The sequence below is a fragment of the Pelodiscus sinensis genome, chromosome 6 (assembly GCF_052426305.1).
Source record: "Pelodiscus sinensis isolate ZL-2025 chromosome 6, ASM5242630v1, whole genome shotgun sequence".
Taxonomy (NCBI): Eukaryota; Metazoa; Chordata; order Testudines; family Trionychidae; genus Pelodiscus; species Pelodiscus sinensis.
This window is the reverse complement of record NC_143057.1, coordinates 57,024,942-57,045,339: the sequence shown is the minus strand read 5'-3', so window position 1 is coordinate 57,045,339 and position 20,398 is coordinate 57,024,942. Positions and strand designations below refer to the sequence as shown.

The window sequence follows — 20,398 nt, the reverse complement described above, 5'->3', positions numbered from 1 at the left end:
CCACGAGCACCGGAGCTCTGCTGGTCTGAGGCTGTTAGGGCCACCCATACTCCATTGCCCCCGGGCTGCTGGGGCCACTACTCCATGACCAACCCTGGGCCACTGGGCTCCCAGCTCCCTGGCTGCCACAGGGCTCCCTGGAGCCTGTGGTCCAGGGCTCTCTGATCTGCCAGACCAGAGAGTCCTTGACCAGGGATATTCAACCTGTGTATGTTCTCTAAAGCAAAAAGTGAAACCCTGACAAACTGACGAGGAAAAGCCAAATTGAAAAAAAGATTTCTGCATTCATATTTCCATAGGTTTTACTTGTTTCTGTGACTTATAAATAGCCCAAATTCTTGTAATTTTGAACAGTTGTTTAATATGGGAAACGTGATGCTTCACTGGCATTTTCTATTCTCAGCTTGGGACCTGAGTGATTTTTTCTTTCCGGGTTTTAAATCCTTGGAAAATATTACTTTCTCTTGCCAGCACACAGATCCCGGCCTGAGGAGGGGCCCCACTGAATCTGAGAAAAGGGCTAGTGTTGATGAGGAGTCAGAGGGAGGGGACATCTTCACAGATGAGGAAAGATCTTTCTGAGACACAATTATGACCCCTGGATTTTATTTACAAAATTACTTTTAAATTCTGATGCAAGAATAGCACTTTTATACTACAGGCAAGATTATCTGAATTACAGTAAAACCTGTGTTATCCGGCACACTCGGGGATTAGGGCGTTCTGGTCATCTACAAATTCTGGTTATCCGAGGGTCCCATCAGCCTAGGAAAAACCAAAGGACAATAATAGTAAAACTTAAGTTTTTAATATTGGTAGTTTTGAAGTGAGGCAGTTGGTCTCACATTTCTATTTTGAGTTAAAGATGATTAGTGCTTCTTAAATAAAAAATTGTTAAGCCAATCATGGTAAACCAAGCATGACATTATTGTGGTTGGGGCAATGCCAGTTAACAAAGTTTTCTGGTTAACAGAGTGCCAGATAACAAAGGTTTCACTGTACTATGGTGTACCCCTCCCAACAGAACAAGGACTTCTGTTCTTGTATCCACCTGAAGGGAGGACTGGTACCGACTTTCCTTTTGGATTTCTACCTAATTCCTCAGTGGAGTTACTGCTACCAGGTATTGCACCAAGGTTTAAACTGGGATAAATCAATGCAACACCAGAATCTATCTCAGCACTTATAGTAAATTTTTGAAGGAATTTCTTCTTCTGAGAAACTGATGATGATAATAATAATAATAATTAAATAATGAAAACCTGAAAACAGAATTTCTTTTTTTAATTGTGACTTTATTCTGAAATGCGGATCCCCCCCCCCCCCCGCCCCCCGAATTTTGAGTGCATTCCCTTAACTATTCTCATAGGTACAGCAAATGAAAAAAGATTGAAAACCACCGTTTCAGCTAATTATTATACTTTCAATTATGTCAATTTATAAAGCTAGAGTCTTTATATACCTAATGTAAAGGGTTTAGCTATTACCACAATTCACTATTCACAGTACTCTAAAGATTCTAGCTCAAATTAAAAGTGTGTTAATACAAATTTGTTAATTGAATGGGCAAATGTAGGTGCACTTGAAGCAAATTTTTTCTTGCAAGCCTCCATTCCAAAACTTTGTATTTCCTTGTCTGGAATTGCACTGCCTAATATAAAATCTAGGGATATTAGATAATGTTTAATTTAATAATTGGGTAAATACACCAAATCTTAGTGGTTACACGATTATTTGATGGCCTCCAGGGTTGGTGCCAGCAGCAAGTGCACTCCCAGCTCTCCACGCAGACCAGCTCCCACCGCTACCCCGCACTGCTCACTCTGATACAAAGGCAGCAGCCTCTGTCCATGATGGGCCCAGGCTCCCCATGGACAGAAGCTGTGCCAGCATCCTGCTTCATCTCCCCTCCCCACACTGAGGCAACAGCGTAGTGGGAGAGAGGGAGGGAGGTGGTTCCGTGAAGCTGGTGGTCATGCGGAGCCAACTTTTAAGTAACCTCCCCCACCCCAAGCACTGGCTCCTGCCTGCCTCCCCCTTGCTGCCTCTGTATCAGCAGGGGGTGGGGAGTGAGCTAGAGGCTCCACAGAGCTGGCACACACAGAGAACCAGCTTAAAACCTGGCTCCCCACGTGTACCTTCCACACTTCTGCCTTGCTATCAGAGGTAGCAGCACAGGCTCTCCACCCACACCGGCTGCAGCCTCTCCCCCCTCTCTTGCTGCCTCCAATACAGAAGTAGCAAGGGAGGGGGAGTGCATGTAGCTGTTTGGATTAACCAAGAAGCCTGGGTTTATTGGTTACTCATTTCTAACTACATACTAACATCCTTAATAAAAACATTGCAGTTTTGGAGTCCTCATATTTCAAAAATATAAGTTTGTCAGTTACGTCCAGGAAAATATTTTCCTCAATAAAATATTATGACAGTCAATTTGTGTCCTCAGAATTGCCATAAAATGGCCTACCAGACACAAGACAAACAATGGATAACTACTGGGTTGTTTCCAGATGGTCATTCATATGTTCTTCTGTTAATCCCTTACTTTCAGGAGCTCTGCCGTTCATCCAAACAACAGCTAAACTATAATGAACAAAATGAGAAAAAACAAATATGACAATTTCTTCACATTATGGAAGTTCAAGCTGGTTCCAATTAACATGAGCTTAATTATATGAACATTGCTGATTTCCCTTAAAACTGAATTCTTTTAACTTGCAAGTAATATTGCAAATGTTATGGACATGTACTCACAACATGTTTTAATACACATTATCCCCCTTCCTTTTTCCTCTACTTAAAATCCTTGGAAAATGTGATTTGTTTGTTTCTTTTTGTCATTTGTAAATCTTGTTGTTCAGAACATGCTGTGCCAGATTCATGTGATATTCTTGGAAAAAGTAACTCAGAAACTCTTAATTAGCATTGCTGTCTGAAGTAGTACAGTACTAGGCATGTGTTATTTCAAATTGATAAATTCATTCTTTAGATTTCCTGCAGTTTTAAAACTCTGAAGTTTGATGCAAATTTGTTGGAGTAAGGGAAATGGAAGACTGAAAACCTTATCAAGGGTTTGCTCTTTAAATGATGCATTTGCAGCTAATACACAGATTTGCTTTTAGTCTGGTAACATATGGAGAACTACTTAAAAAACATTGCAATAGTAAATTCCCTGAGGGAGGATAAACCCGACTTTAGTATTATTAGGCCAAATGTGATACAAATCAAGTAATCTTCTATATTTCCTAGAAATGAATGACTCAATATTATTTTGTCATATATGATAAGACTTGATTATTCCACACAGGTTTTGGAGTGAGAATTTTTTGTGTTTTACACTGAATGAATGGGATATTAAAATGTACAGATCGTATTGTAGAACATGCCAGTATCAAACCTTCTCCTTTAGTAAGGTGAATAGGCTTTTTCCAGATTCTCTTCACTGAACATCTATTTATGTTGGAATGGCAATGCCAAGTTTTCATGCCCTTACTAGGTCTCTGGAATTCAGGCATTTTATTTAAAAATTTATCTCTTTAAAAATATGAATAAGCTGCTAACTCAAGGTACAGGTCCATTTCCAAATATTTGAGACCATCTCTGTGTGACACAGCAAATGGTATATTTCAGAATCCACATCTTCGTCAGCGGCAACTTCTGAGTCTTTGTGTGTATGATGTGCTCCACAGAACTCTGCTAGCTCTCTGGAGAGGTCTGGATGTTGTTCAGTTAATTTTTCTCCACTGTTAGTGGCATCATTATATGCTGTTCTTATTGTTTTAATAAAGGTAATCTCAGTATATGTGTCCCTATCTGACAGTGCTGTTTTAGAAACCTTAGTAATTGAAAAATATAGACTGATCTTGACCTTGGCTGTTGCTGCTGTGAGGCTGACTTCTTCAGATTATATCCTAGAGCCACCATATGTCATTAGTCCTATGTAGGGTTAGTCCAAAACTTTTCTGAAGTAAAATGTTAACTTCATCTCCAAACAACAATTTAGAATTTTATAAAAACATCCCTCAGATAGAGCATCAGATGCCAAGTTTCTGCTGACTTGGCTTGAACACTTTTGTAGTGACTTGATACGTTCCCTGGAAAGACCACAAGTTTGATAATCTATTTCAGAAATTTCTCTCTGCAATGGGTTTGTTTCTCTTCATTTTGTGGATGGTGATATGACTTTCCACATATTTGACAAATGATCCTATATCCTGGATGGGTTTACAGATGTGTTTTTAAATGGCCATAGTTATTAGCATCAAGTGCACTGTGGAGGATCACATGCCATGTTTGTTTTAGAACTTCCTTAGTGCTTTTCCCAGACATGATTTCTCTTTTGACGTATTTTGGTCCTGAAGCCCAGTTAATCCCTCTAACCCAAATCGTGTTCCCTTAATACCCGTTCTTTCAACTTCATGCCAATCTGTTGAAGTTAGTTTTGTTCACTACCATATCTTAATTATTACCAAACTCTGACTTTTGTGTCTCAATTCTGTCATATATTTGTAATCTTGTGTGTTCTGAAGAGAGAATGAGACAAAATGGAGCCATTTAAAAACAGTAGTAGTCTTTTCATGATAGCATTCATTTCAAACCATTAAAATTCAATGCAGAGAAAACTCATCATCATCTGATTGCTCTGTTCATCCATTAAACAATTTTGAGAACTTCCTTCACCTTGATTTTCAACAGTGCTGAGTATGGAACAGCTTCTGTTGAGGTCAGTGACAGATATTGGGTACTTAGCATTTCTGAGAATCACTTATTTAGATGCCTAAATATGGATTTAGGTGTCTCTTTTCCATATCCAATTTTGAAAATCTCAACATCTAACTCTCTTTTACTAAATCGGTTCCACCTTCAAACTATTACAAGGTGTTGCTCCAAACATTCTCTCCCATGATCAGGACCACAAACGAGGAAGGAGGGCAAAGGGGACAGTGACAGTAGCAAGAGCCTTGAGCTTTTTAAATAGCCGGCAGGTGGGCACAGCGGTGTGGCGCAATCCAGCGCTGAGGGCTGGCCAGTCTCTTGCTCCCCCCTCCGTAATACTAATTAGGGACCAGAAGGATGGACATTTGCAGTGTTCTATGCTTATTACTCTTCCATTGCTGAGAGCTTTAGCTTGTAGTGTGTTTGTTTTGCTCAAATTTTATTACCTTTTTTAACTTCCCATGTCTACTTACTGTTTCCCTCCATCTCCATATCATCTGCTGTTCTATCTGCTTTCTTGTTATAATTTGAAAGGTTCACCTTGTCATTATACCATGCTGAGTATATATTGCATGATGATGTGCTTTTTAGTGGATGTGTTCCAGGCATATGTCACCTCTAGATGTTGACCCCAAAATATGGACTCAGTTTCTCTAGAAATTCAAGGAAGTGTGGTTCCCTAGCTCCATAGTGAGGCATGCAAATTTTCATGCAAATCACAATTTATAAATGTGTTTATAAATGTGTTAACTTTAATTATAAAAATAGGAATGAGAATAATAGTTCTAAATTTTTACTATACATTTCTTAAACAAAATAGTAATTAATCTCTACAGTTATGAATAACAGCCTGATTAAATTTGCACAAAATGCCATAATAATAATAATGATTTCTAAATACTGCTCTGCTTCAGACTCTCCAGTTTGCCTCTTCAGTTAGCTTTCTCTCAATTTTCCTGGAGATCGAGCCACCAACGGAAAGCCAATGTAGTCGAAACAAAGGGTGTATCTACACTTACAGCATGGCACCGGTGCAGCTGTTGCATATTTGTAATCCTGTTAGGACTGAACCCGTATTTTCCTATTGGCATAACAAATATCCCCCACAAGCAGCAAATTAGCACTTATGCCTGGGTAATTTATGTCACTCAGATGTGTGTGATTTATTATTAATTATGCTGACATAAATGGTAGGGTAGATCATAGTGAAGTTTGTTTAAACAACTGATCTTGTTTGTGAATACTGACCAGATTCCAGTTTGACCTTTTAATTTGTCTTCATTACAGTGTCTTCTTGTGTCTCAGCCTTCAGAGTCTAAGACAGACTAGAAGGTCGAAGACTTGAAAGATATTCACTACAGAAATTCTAACTTTTTTTCAAATCTTTCTTGTCTTTGAACATTCCCATATATTTCAGCTGGCTGCAGTTTTATCTGTTGAGCAAGACATTTTGTGATTGAGGTCAGATTTAAAAAGCTGCAGTTTCCAAACTGTATGTGAAAGTGGTTGAATTTAGTACAACACAGAGCAGTCACCCAACAGTAATAATGTTTGCTTTAGGTAAGATAGTGTTGTACGGTTGGTGGAACTCTTTTTCATGTTGATGAACAGTTGCTTATGCAAGTAGTTCCATTACTCTTGTAATCAAGTGCTGATCACAGTGAGTTAGCGTGGCACAATCTGGACCTGTTTGTTGAAAGATTACAGGTGTACTGTGAGATTGACTATTTGAGTGTTTTAAAGAGGAACTGTCATAACTAGATTTTTTTTCCAAACATCATAATACATTTTTGCTTTATTCATATGTCAAAATAAATATTTTCCAATTTATTATACTATAGTTATTTGTTTTCAAACAAGGACTTGCTCTTCCTGGGCTTGTTTATATTAGAAATTTAGTTTTGCTTTTAATTCAAGTTGAGTGATAGTTCTAAATAGGAATTTTCATCAGTTTTGCTTTTCATCAATAGATGTTCATATCATGTCCCCATTACAGAAAGGGAAACTGAGGAAAATAGAAGCAGTGACTTGTTGCACCTCACTATAGGCTGAATCCTGGCATCAGTCATGATCAGGAGCAAACATTTGCGAGTATTTACATTACAAATGCATTGTAGCATTAGCTCAGTCAAACTGGTGATCCGTTAACTCCCGTTAATGTTACGGGATGAACAAGGCTTCTAGTGTAGACAATACTCCCCAGACCAGCTTCTTCTTTTTATCATGTTATGAAGTCACAAAATGCTCAGCTTAAGAAAATGTACAGATTTCTGTTTCAGTAGACTGTGTTGCAATTAGAGGTTTGACTTCATTGCAGGACCCAAATGTGAGGGAGAAATAGAACCTGGATATCATACTTAATTTATTCCTTTGGAATCAGGGCTGTGGAGCTCTGATGATAGAAAACCTTATCAAAGCAGAAGTGCAATATCATCAGGTGCATGTAGCTTCCACTTCACTGGGCATGGATACTGGTTATAACAACTTAGAGAGTAGGGTGTTTGACCACATCTCTAGGACAGCCCCAAAAAGGATGCGCTGTTGGAGTTCTGTACAGATCTTGCCATCTCCCTACAAAAAATACATGGGAGTGCAGGCAACAGAGGAATGGCATGTATCCTTTCCTAGGACTGGATTTTTATATTAATGTAGGTGTCCTGTGGAAGAAGAGAGATATCTCTCCCCCACTCACAAATATAAATCAGGTGCAGTTACTGTTAATAGCATGGGACAATAAACATACTTTTAAAAATAATATTTTCTGTTTTACTCCAGCAGGAAAACCTCCTAGTTTCATGTTTGCATTTTCAGTTGTGCTAATAGTCTCCGGATACTTCTTCCATGATTAGCTATTCTGTATGTTGTTTTCTACTTGGATTTTCATTTTTTTGGCAAATAGGAAGACCAAAAATGACAGTGAATAGGATCGTGATTTATTATAGGAAGGAGTCAAGTAAGATAAGCTCAAACTGCTTAAAGTCATTTAAAATTGAGGCTTATTTATGGCTGGTCTTTACTATGAATTCTGGGGAAAATCTTGCACTGACGGGGATAGACTGAATTAACAAAACATTTTTCCATCAGTCTTTGCTACTGCTCTGTCATCCACATAAATAGTGCTTAAATTGGAAGTGTGTTCTCGTTCCAAGAGTCCAATATGGTCTTTAACATTGTGGTCTCAAAGTGATGCTTATGAAAATTTTGTCTCTGTAAATTACATTGTGAGAAGGGACAGATTTGTTTGTAACAGTTTTCTCTTGTACCAGAAATCATCTTTTCTCTCTCTCCCCCTCCCCCTCGACTTTATTGTGTGTGAACCTCTGCAAATATGAAAGAGCAAAAGGCGAGAGTACTACATTTGAGATATGTGAAAGATTCTTGGATACTGCATGAGAAGTGGTCACAAATATTTGTTCAAATTCTGAACAGCTATTTCATTTCACTAGATTTGTGCCTTTTTGTTGGTGCTGCTTACCAGCATTTGTTCATATGAGCTGTTGGTTTGGATGAATGGTTGAAGGATGTCTGCCCTTTGTAGACTTATACACCATTTAAACAGAACTTTGCCTTGAATTGGTCTTGTGTTAACTTGTGTTAAGATTGCCTTGAATTGGTCTCCACAGAGGTGAAGGTCACTGTGTATGAATACTTATGTCCATATAGGAGCAAGAGTATATTTGCTGTTGTGCATCATTAACTCTTTGTTAATCATTATTGTTATACTCCTGGAGAAGTTAAATAAAACATTGAAATACTTTAGCTGGAAGTTTTCAATGTAACACGACTTCTTCATTTCTTCACATACGAATCAAATCCAGAGATGCACAAAAGAGGCTGCTCCCTAATATAGAGAGTCACTTTCCTCCAGGCTGCTTCTCTGCAGACTGACAGCTGAAGTTCCAGATCATCAACTTCCCTATGGAACTCTTTAGTCTTCATATAGGACCAGGAAACTCATTACGTTTAAAGTGCTATATTGAAATCTTTTTTAAATTTTAGGTTAACACAATTATTCTCTTTCATAATCTCTTTTGCTCCACTCAGAGAGCAGAAACAATATCATGGGACTCAAGCAACCAATCAGATACCATAGACACAAAATAATTAATGTGAGCAGTTTGTCAGCACCCTAAAGGATTACATTTGTTTGCATATATTACATGATTTAAATATTGTGAAACATAAACAGTTATATAGCCATATTTACCCTATGGGCACTACAATGGCATGGCTATGCTGACATAGCTTTGGTTATATCTACACTACAGAGTTTTAAAAAAAAACTTGAGTTGCGTCCACACTGCAATCATGTTCTTTCGAAAGAAAATTTTAAAAAAGAGGTTTTTTTCCGACATTGGTAATCAATCCTCATTCTACGAGGAAGAAGCCTTTTTCCGAAAGAGCTATTTCGGGAAAAAGGCGTGCATGGATGGGGAAGAAGGACTTCTTTCGAAAGAAGAGGAAGGAGGAAAAAGCACAAGTGCCCTGGTGGCCATTCCGCCCATAGTAATCACAGATTACATTGGAGATAGCATCCATTCAGTGTGAATGCTATCCGTCGAAAAAGCAGATTGTTTTTTCAATGTGCTTTCACAGTGTGGATGCTCTCTTTTGGAAGAAGTTTTTCCAAAAGATCTCTTCTGGAAAAGTTTCTTCTGAAAGAAACCTGCAGTCTAGACATTGCCTATGTTGCTATAACCTTTAGCGTGGATACAGACTTCTTCAATGGAAGAGATTTTTCTGCCACTGTAGGAACTCCACTTCCATGAATTATAGTGTCTAGTTCAATGGAAGTATTATTCAATCAGCCTACGTGCGTCTACATTGAGGATTAGGTTGTAATAGCCATAGATTATTCACATGGCTAAGTATCGTGTAATTATGTCAGCTCTGTTTTAAAGTAGACCAGTCATGGGAAATTGCAAATGATTCTTCAAAGACAAAAATGGTTAAATTTCTCAATTATAAAGAATGAATATAGTTATAAAGAATAATTTTTTTCTTTCATAAAATTTCATATTTCATAAAATTTAATCATAAAATATAATTGAACTAGCTGTAATAAATGTTTACTGTATTATCTTAAATTTCAACTTTTTCTAAATAATTACAACAGAATGAATATATTGTCACTTTGAAACATATAGTTTACAAAGTACCTGAATAGCATATGCTTTGTTCTTCTATCATCTAGATGTACTTCTGTGTGTTTTTCAAAACACCTGTGAATAATTAGATCACTTTTTTTTTTAATCTTTTGGTTAAGTCAAGGACATAAGTGTATTTCATTAGAAGTAGAAAAAATATTTTATGAAAGCGTACTAAGAATGGAAAATAAGTTTAGAAGTAGCATTTCTACCATTGGGTGTTATATAGGTACAACCTGCAATGGAAATAAGGGGAGGAGAAAGGAGTGTGGTTTTTTTTTTCCAATTTTGTAGTTCCTTCCTATTTTCTTATTGCTGTATTTAATTTAAGAGTTGAAGAAAAGTACCAAATAGGCTGCATTTTTCAGGAGAGGCTTTGAATCAGAGTATACAAAGTTTGTGTGTGTGTGTGTGTGTGTGTGTGTGTGTGTGTGTGTGTGTGTGTGTAATTATAGTTATAGATTGGAAAATAGAAAACTAGATTAGAGGAACTTAGATAGTAGGAGAGCACATTAGATGTATGGTATATAGGGAATCCTCTTAGGATAAAATACATGAAATGGTAGAGTGAATTAACCACTTGCATCTTCAGGAATAAACAATTATAATATCTTTATCCTATAAATGACCCTATTTTAGATTTGGTTGAGGAGCAGCCAGATATCTCAAGAAAATACTCACAAATAGAGAATATGTGGTTCAAGATAAGTGGATAACTGCTATTTGCTACCTGAATCTTTAGTAGTTTGTGTAAAAATCGTTCATATAGGTTTGTGTGTTAACTTTTGATTATATATCCATAATGCATCCAATTCTGAGATACATTCTTAAATATGGATTTTCTTGAAAGTCAAATCTGTGATCTTCTACAGTACTGTAGTTTTGGATTCAAAAAATCATCTTGTATAAACTGTGATTAACTCATTCAGGTTCAGCTACGCTATGAGGCAAATTATGATACTGAAGGATAGTTCATACAGAGTCTAACTGGTAGATTAGCCATAGGGAAAAAATACAGAATTTCATTGCAGAGAGTCTAAAATTGTATTTCCTTTGTCTTCAGATAACAGGACTAACCACTGGTTTAAAAAAAAGTTTTAGGGAAGAAGGAAAAAGAAATAGTGTTTCATAAAACTGAATATTAAGATGCTTCACTTCCAGGAAAGTGATAAAAGTGATTGTGAACAAAGCTTTGTTTGTTTGCCTTTACTATGGCAGCCCTTTATCGCTGTTTTGCATTCTGATTTCCATACAGGTGGTTGACCAGATTGACACATTGACATCTGACCTGCAGCTGGAGGATGAGATGACAGACAGTTCCAAAACGGACACGCTGAACAGCAGCTCAAGCAGCACAACAGCATCCAGCTTGGAGAAAGCCAAAGTGCGTGCCAATGCACCTCTCATCAAGCCCCCAGCACATCCGTCTGCTATTCTCACTGTCCTGAGGAAACCCAATCCACCACCACCTCCACCACGATTGACTCCTGTGAAGTGTGAAGACCCTCAAAGGCCAGTTTCTTCTGCTAACCCTGTAAAGACAAATGGGACCCTACTTCGAAATGGAGGTTTACCAGGAGGACCAAACAAGATTCCAAATGGGGATGTATTTTGCATACCTAATAGTAACTTGGACAAAGTTCCAATGCATCCTCTGATTCATAGACCTGATAAAGACAGGTGTCCTCAGACAGGAACACGGGAACGGGTACGATTTAGTGAGAAAGTGCAGTACCATGGCTATTGCCCTGACTGTGACGTTCGGTATAACATTAAAAACAGGGAGAGCCACTTACACAGTGAGCCGGCACCAATACTGGGAAAGCTTCCTCACCAATGTCCTCCCTTACCGCCACCTCCTCCCCCTCTCCCTCCAGTTCCTCTAGAAAATGGAGGGTTGGGAATAAGCCCCAGTAATAGCTTTCCCCCTCTCAGACCTGCGACTGTGCCTCCACAAACTGCACCAAAACCCCAAAAGACCATCTTGAGAAAATCCACCACTACAACAGTGTGATGTGTGCCACTTGAAAAACTGTTTGTTTTTTCCTATATATAAACATAAACAAATAGATAATGAGCACTTTCTACTCAAGCAATAAAAAGCCCAAATATATTACATCCTGTGTTCAGCGAAGTGGCATAGAAACCATATGGTAAGTACAAAGAAAACTGTTCACCAATGTCACATGTATGCACCAAGGAATTTGATTATTAAAAGCTGCAGTATAATGAGCATGCTGTAGGTCATGGTCTGGTAAAAGTGATTGCAGCTGAACAGTGCTCTAACTATGGCCTAAGCAATGCTAAAAGTTCATCTCAGAAACATCGTATCTGAAGTAGCAATGAGAGGTGAAATTAAGTCTTCATCAGACAATAGGATAATTAGTACTGTGAGGCAGTGCAGGAAACTTTTAAAATACATTTTGTAGGAACATAAAGTATGATTATGTGGAGCAAAGTGCAACTCCAGCTCACAATTCTTGATTGAATCTTAACAAACTAGCCAATTAGCCCATCATAAGATGGGATTTTCAGGTCTCTCCTCCACGTCCTATTCCCTTTCTATCTCAGTCTTCTCTTCTGAGCCTCCCGTCTCTCGCTCCGTCTCTCTCTCTCTCCCCTCCTCCTACTGCCTCCCCCCTCTCTCTTTCTCTTCTCCTCCCCCTCCTGCCTCTCTCTCACTCTCTCTTTCTCTTTTCCTCCCCCTCCTGCGTTTCTCTTTCTCTTTCTCCTGCATGGGGAGCGCGGGCTGTTTGCACCACTTGCTCCCGCGCGGCAGCCCAGCTGAGCAGCTGCCTATGAGCTCCAGCTGCCCCCCTGTACCATTTCCCTTCACCCCAGCACTGATCCTGCAGCCTCCCAGTTGTCCTCCACGTCCCTCTGCCCCTCGTTCCCCCGCACTCTGCCCGGCCAGGCTCAGCGCCCAGCCCCCACTCACAGGTGCTGACTGGAGGACTGAGCAGGCGGCAGCCATGGAGCAGGCGGCTAGAGAGAAGCGGCACTTTCCCCTTAAAAGTGCCGCTTCTCTCCAGCTGGCTGTGCAGCTCGCTCCTCCAGCCCACGCTTCCCTCCCAGGCCCACTCCAGGTTGCAAACTCTCCTGGGCTGGTTGGAGCAGACATCAGCACAGTAAGGACATGACGGAGGCTCCAGGACCCGCCCCCTGGCCATGTATTTCAGCACCCCGCCCCCCTTCACCTCCCGCCATGGCGCTCAGCTGACTTCTGCGCTGCTCAGCTGGGCCACCACAGGGGAGCAAGCAGCGCAAGCGTCCGTTTGGGGTCCGCACTCCCTATGCAGCATGGGGGTGCTGCATGGGGAGCGCGGACCCCAAACTGCCACTTGTGTTGCTTGCTCCCCCGTGGCGGCCCGGCTGAGTGGTGCAGAAGTCAGCCGAGTGCCACAGCAGGAGGCGAAGGACGTGACTCGGGCAACAGCGCCGCCCAGAGGGAACAGCCAGGAAAGCAACAGCACCGCCCAGAGGGAACAGCCAGCATTTCAGCGTTACAGAGTCACAGACATTGGGCTACTATATCTTAACAAATGAGTTTTTATATTCCTGGTTACTTGAATCAAGGGTATCCGATCTGAAGCTGGGCATTATGGTGTAAATCCTCACAGTTTCAGCCAGCTTGTTCTTTGGCTTAGAGATGAATAGGCAATTGGAAAGCATGTGTATATGATTGAGGCAAAATAAACAGTAGTCATGTTTGGTTCTGAAATACTCAATAATCAAAAAAGAGAGAGAGTAGTACCATGCTTTTGAAAAGAGCAGGCATGACTTGACCAGTTATTTTCTGCTTCCTGTGTTCCATCTCATCTGGGGATAATACTTACCTTCCTAACATGGATAAGACATGTACGTTAATGAGTTAGAGCCAAGTGCTGAAGTCCTCACATAAGGTTTCCTCTTGCAAATTTCCTATTAAGAGCAGTGGAAATTGTGCGTAAGGTCTTCAGGGATGGGTGCTTAATACTTGTAAAGAGCTTTGAAGATGAAAAGCACTGTGAAATTATTAACATGCACAAGAAGACATTTCTCTTGTTGTGACATTTTGGTGGCTAACCCAATTAAAATTCTTACAGTGTGAAAACCCTCCAACATCTTTTAATTGTTTTACAGAAAAGAACATTTGTTATGAGGACTAGCAGTGTTGGCATCTGGGGTTTTAAAAACAGGCAATTGGTAAAGGAGATATAGTAAGCTTTTTCTTCACAAAGTTCCTCTACAAACAAGCTTGCAAATGACCTGAACACCAGAATGTCAGCAGATGTTACTCGAGTTAAACACAAATACGCACTGGCTGTTTAGCTCTGTAAGGTCCGACAAGGTTGGCATTTGTGAAGTCTTATTAACCAACACAGAAATATGTCAGGCGCTTATGTTTGCATACAGCAATAGAAATTCGGCTGAAATTAGCCTTGAAATAGCTTGTCTATATTCACACTCTTATAGCATTTACTTTGCACCAAAATTACAAATATACTGGCAAAATAATTACCCTTTTTGCATTGAATTGCTAAACCCTCATGAAACTTTTTTCAGATAGCAAATGCTGCACTTTGTGGAAATAAGCCTTTGGAGTTTAAAGACTCACCTTTGCGCTAAACTGTATCATGATGGTTTACCCAACCACCATGATACAGAGAAGTAATTATCTCATGAATTTGATCAGACTCTCCAAATGTTTCTATTGTTTCCCAATCCCATCATTTACATAATTATGCCTTTACTATTTGTATGATTTCAGCATATTTAATCTCATGATAATCATAATTGGAGTAATTTTGAACCCCAAGTTTTCAGTAGGAACAAGATACTCATTCTACTGATGCCCTTGATCTGCGAAGGTCACTGGAAATTCCTCTGCCCTGCCGATGATGCTCTACAGCAGCTCCTCCTTCCTATAGGAATTTACATTTAAAATACAGTTTTACACTATGTGTGAAACACACAAAACACAACTACATAGTGGTTTCCATTAAAAAGGAAAGATGGAATGTGATGCTGCCTCTGTTGTAAGCCATATGTACCCATGTGCAATATTTTACTCAGTAAGAAAAATCTCTCATGCTAAAGGAATTGCATTATGCGCATATCCAGATGTAGGTACAACCAAACAGTGGTGTGCTTATATAAGATTTGAGCAACTTCTTAAAATACTTTTGAAAAAACATAATACTCGTCTCTCCTTAGGTTTTGTTCTATTCCCTTTTCCGTTCCTTTCACTCTACCTTGGTGCATCTCTTCCTGCATTTTCTTTTCAGTACCTGTTCTTCACACATCTATCATTGCTGTTTGAAGTATTTTTAAAAAATCCATTTACTTTTTCTCTGTCTTTTCCCCCTCCTTGCTGGCTGAAGACTTTTTTTATTTTTTTCTTACCTGTGAAGCTTTTCCAGTTTAAGAATTATCTGCATTCTAGCTTGTTCCTACTGTGATAATATCGCTATGCTGGGCTCTTATTCCTACTATGTCTTTCCCTTATCTTTGTCCTAGGTCTAGTTGCAGCGGCTGCCAAGCCTACTAAGCTGGCTTCTGGCAACCATTGCTCTGACACCACTTCCTCAAATGATTAATGCATCAGACAAGTGGTTTGATAACTTTTCTGCCTCTCAAAATGGTTCCCTCTTTCATTTCCAAACCTGAACTGTGCTTATGCATTGACATTCCTTTGTTCCTTTTCTAGAACTCAAATGTACATAAGGTGAGATGGGAGTTGTGACATTGATTTCATGAATCCAGGATTTCACCTCCATTGTTATCTCCCTTCAGCCATTTCTTTTTCATACAACATTTTCGCTACTGATCGGTTCTGTCAGAAAACTTTACATCAGAAAAAAGTGCAAAATAATTAGGATTTGCTACCATCCAAGACTGAGAATTCAGACCTCAAATAGCAAACTAAAATCTACTTTTCTTATCTGTTGAACAAAAGAGGAAAGAAAGAGAGAGAAAAGAATATACAAGTGATAATATAATGTAGTTCTATAATTCTTGGCTGAGTTTGTAGAACAATGCATGACTTAAGAGTCAAGCATTTCACATTTCATTCAGATAGCAGCATTCATTGCTAATCACATAAAATAATAGTCTTAAATTAAGTGAAAATTTCATATTGCATTTTTCAAATAAAATGTTAATTAAAAAGTTATCTCTTATTCTAGCTGCCACTTTTTCAGTGTAAGATCAAAATCATAATATTTATTTTTTTCTCCTGGAAATTGGAGAATTTTCTGATTACATTTAAAATTTGTGTACTGTAAGTGAATCTTAGTCATTAATGTGAAAATTGTTAGATGTTACTCTAGATAAACTTTTAGTATGCGAGATAATATTTATTCTCTGTCCAAATTGCAGGTTCAAGGGGAGGCCAGCTGACTAGAGACCTAGGGTCCTAGTGAAAGATTTTTTACTTTTTGAGTCTGGCTCAACTCAGTTCTTCTCCAAGCTATGAGATGCACAGCTTTCCCTCCCTGTGTTCTGTCCCTAGACTCTGCAGGACCCAGAAGATATCCTTAGATGTCCTACTTAGCCAGTTGAGATGCCTTTCCCCAGTTGAGGTAGTTATTGTGCATCTCACGGAAGTACTCAACATCTGCAGAAAGGAAAGGTCTGAGAGGAACTTTTACCTTCCAGCCAAGGCTTTCCACCCTGAGTATTTTGCTTAGCCCAGTTGCTGAAATTTGAACCTCACATACTCACATTCCGTTTCCCATCTGCTTTCTTTCTCATTCTGCTTCTAGAAATCTTTTCTGGTCACTTTCTGTTAGCTTTGAGTACTTGTTAACAAAACAGACTTTTCCCTTTACCACTTCCACTCAAAACACTATGTTATTGAATTAAATATTAAATTTTCACGTAAGATCACAAAATGACCTGGCTTGTGTTAAGTATTTAATAGGTCATAGTTTAGATTTCAAAATAGTTTAGGGAATTTACGCATAACTTCCATTAACTTCGATAGAAAATGTGTCCAAAAGTGTTTTGTGTCACACAGCAGGTATTTGTGTGTATGTTCATACGTCCAGGTATCTGTGTTCAAATCCTAACTTTATTGCAGACTCCCTTTATTACCTACTCTCCCTTTATTATGTTCTTAATCTTCCTCTGTCTTAATTTTCCATCTGTAAAATGGCAATAATAGTAATTGTCTTCTCCCACATTATTCCTGACATGTCTGCATAGAATAGACTGAATTCTGTCTGAGTTGTCTCTCGTGAGTTTGCACAGTGACCATTTGCCCTGATATCAGTTGAGGTCTCTAATAATCTGTAATATAAGTCAATGGTGTTCACATTGCAGGTTGCAACCCAGTACTTGGTCATGGAATGTCAGGCACTGGGTCTCGTTGCTGCAGGGGGATCAGGTGACCAGTAGGTGTACTAAGGCAGGCTGCCTGCCTATCCTGGCACCTCAAACTGCTCTGTGCCCCAGAAATGACCTGCAACTGGCCTGGCTCATAGGTGGGGGAGAGATCACACAGGGCTCAGTCCACTGCCCTTTCCCTGAGCACTAGCTCTTCACTCCCATTGGCTGGGAACCTGCTGCCAGCTGCTTCTGGGGCACAGAATGGCCTGCAGTGCCAGGAGAGACAAGAAGCCTATTTTAGCACCCCCCACTGCACTGCTGACCAGAAGCCACCCAAGATAAGCCTCTCCTGTCACAGCTCTGACCTCCCACAAAGCTGGAGCTCCTCCCACACAACAAAGCTCTCATCCTCAGCCCCACCCTGGAGCCCACACTCTAGTCAAATTATGTTAAGCATAAGCATGAACAATGTTCTGCAACTGGGTCATGAGAAAATAGTTTCTGATATAAGTAACAATTAAAGTGTGAAAAAGCATATATTTTCTTGGGGAGAAACACCAAGTCATGGACATAATTTTAGCTTGTTTGTATTCCCAGCAAAGGAATTATAAACCAGGGGGATAACTAGGAATAACAGCGCCTCTTTTGACAAATTTTAGCCCAATGTGGAGAGGCAAGATAGAGGAAACTATCAGTGGGGTGAGGAGCCTGCAATGCTCAGCCAGGGCCGGACTAAGGGGTGGGTGAACCTATGGGGGGCACCAGATGGCAGCTGTCAGGGGCACGAGGCGCCCCTTATAGCTGCCATCAGGCGCCGTGCGCCCAGCTCCTGCAGCGCCGGCCCCCCCATCCCCGTGGCGCCGGCCAGCTGCGCCCTTCCCCCAATGGCCATGGGGCCCTGCACAGCGTGGCCAGGCGCAGCCTGGCCCAGGCTGCCCAAAATGGCTCAGACTGGCCCTGCGCTCAGCACTGAATCCAGTTGTGTTACCCTTTTGCTCTTTCCTGTGCAGAGGAAATGCTTCTTGCTCAGATGCAGCTCTGTCGACAGCCACTACAGGGAGCAGCAGGGCAGATTCATGATTTGCCACATAGTCATTACGTACTGCTCTGTGTGTGCTTTGCATTTATGAAGCAAGTTTTGTCTTTTTTTGCGTAGTAGTTATTTAGTACACGTCAATATGAACGTCAGCATTAATTTACTTTGTTTCTGCCTTTGTATATAGTTTTTAAGATGGCATGCTGCCTTAAGCTAGAAATTAAGTTTAAAAGCATGAAAGGTTTAATGCCTCTGAAATTCTTGCTATTCTAGTCTACCTTTAATGTCTCAAAGCTGATCATATTATTTATTAAGTATACGATAAATGATGAACCAATATCTTCAATCTCTCAATACTTATCTGGTCTTTCTTCTGTTGTGAGTTATCCAGTTTTGATCTGAACTTTATTTGTCATGTTAAAATAAGTAAATTTGCAAACCTTTGCAGGCAATTAACTTTTTAAAGTTTTATAATGCTGTCTGGGAACCTGTGAGGAACAGTGCAATGTTATATCCAGCCAGCAGTGTATCTTAAATTTAAATCAAAATGTGAGGATGGAGAAGGATCTTCTAAACATGAACGTCACAGTATGTTTTACATCTTCCTGAGAAAGTGATAGAAGGTGAGCTATAACCAGAGTTTCAAAGGCAGATGATTTACTAAAATGAAACATCTTTGTGATAATATATAATATACTATAGAGGGGGTTACATTTTGAATTTCTGTAACTATATTTTAATATCATCAAAAAGGAAAAGCACTGAGTATTACACAAATGTAGTAACCATGGTGATAGCCATTTCAGTCTGTTACTCAACTTCAATCATTTATTGATACTTTAAAAGTCTGAATTGTAATGCTGAACATTCTCATGTCTAAATCCAGATGTCATGCTGTCAAAGAAGAATTGTAGTGTCTTCCGATAATTTAGTGTGGGTCTATGAAATAAATGTTGGAATTTAAAAATACAGAATATTTTTGAGTACTGTAATTGGTCAAGATTGAAGTGAAGTGAGGAGGCTTTTCAGAAAAAAAAGAACAAATAGCCTTTAAAGCTTTGGTTGAGCGAAGAGCCAGTGTTTCATTTCCACCTCTCACTTTGTTTGGACTAATGTGTATTTTGCTGATCATAGTTTACTGCTCATGGAAGTAGTCAAATTATCTTCAGATCTAATAATAGGTTTGTGATTATTTTATGTTCATGAAATAATGGAAAAAGTTCACCCAATTTTTTGGCTTCATTTGATAACTCAATCATTGGTTTTAGAGTAGGAAAAGTACAAAATATATTGTTTAATTACTAGACTGTATTGTATGGTTCTTTTGGAGCTGTGCAAACCCCTTATTTTTGCATATTCTATTTATAGCTCCTTTTTAATGCCTCCATAAAGAAAGTCTGAATAACTGTAGACTTAATTGAAGCAGAAATGTTGTAATTATGGTATGAATCATTACCCTAACTACATTTCTCTAGATTATATTTTAAAGTAAGTAACCTTACAGGGGGCATAGTTTTACTTTGATAGGATTTCCCTTTCAGGTTTGCATTTGTCAAAGGATCGGAATCCTCATTTTTGAAAGTATATAATGAAGAATTTATGCACAGCACAAGCCCAGACATAAAGCAAGAGTGGATACATAAAGAGGTTTTTTGTATAAAATACATCAAACTTCGATATGAAGGAATAATTTGAGGTAAAATTTGTTCTAAACCATCCATGCAGCAGAAGAATACAACTATGAAAAGAGCAATGTTTGGAATGCTTAATCTGAAAATTACTAGGTATCTATTATATACCTATATTGTATTTTATAGGGCAAAGTATGGCATATGACATTGTAATGACAAACTAGGTCCCTAGCATTTCTGTGTTTATTAGGATTGAATGTGCTATTGCATAATTTAAAACAGTGGCAGCACTGATGCTGTCAAGTAAGCACACAGCAGTACAGTTCATAAAACCTGCAGTGTAGTTACAGCTTTGTTGTTTAGCAGTTTTGTGGCAGTCTTGTTTTATGTGAAGCATAAGCTGGGATTTTATCATGCAGACTTGTCTTGTGATGCAGAAAGAGCTCACAGACAGTGGGCAGATTTGTTAGTTAATCATATTTTAACTAGATGGCTCATAGAAATTGTCATGAGGGTACACATTCCTTGACAAATTGTGTTGATTTCCTTTTTGGTTG

General features: G+C 39.2%; 1 protein-coding gene across 4 annotated transcripts in view; it reads left to right on the top strand.

Annotated features, from left to right (window-relative positions):
• The window catches only part of PRR16 (proline rich 16), a 241,397-nt gene that overhangs the window by 135,387 nt on the left and 85,612 nt on the right, over positions 1 to 20,398 (top strand). For 2 of the 4 annotated variants that reach the window (XM_006128883.5, XM_006128884.5), the window contains exon 2: positions 11,119 to 12,016. In XM_006128883.5, the coding sequence (XP_006128945.2) occupies positions 11,119 to 11,877 (759 nt within the window). In that variant the 3' untranslated portion in view covers positions 11,878 to 12,016. Of the gene's footprint in view, positions 1 to 11,118; positions 12,017 to 18,658; position 20,398 lie in introns of those variants that run through there. The other 2 variants (XM_089779286.1, XM_089779285.1) reach the window with 2 other exon arrangements.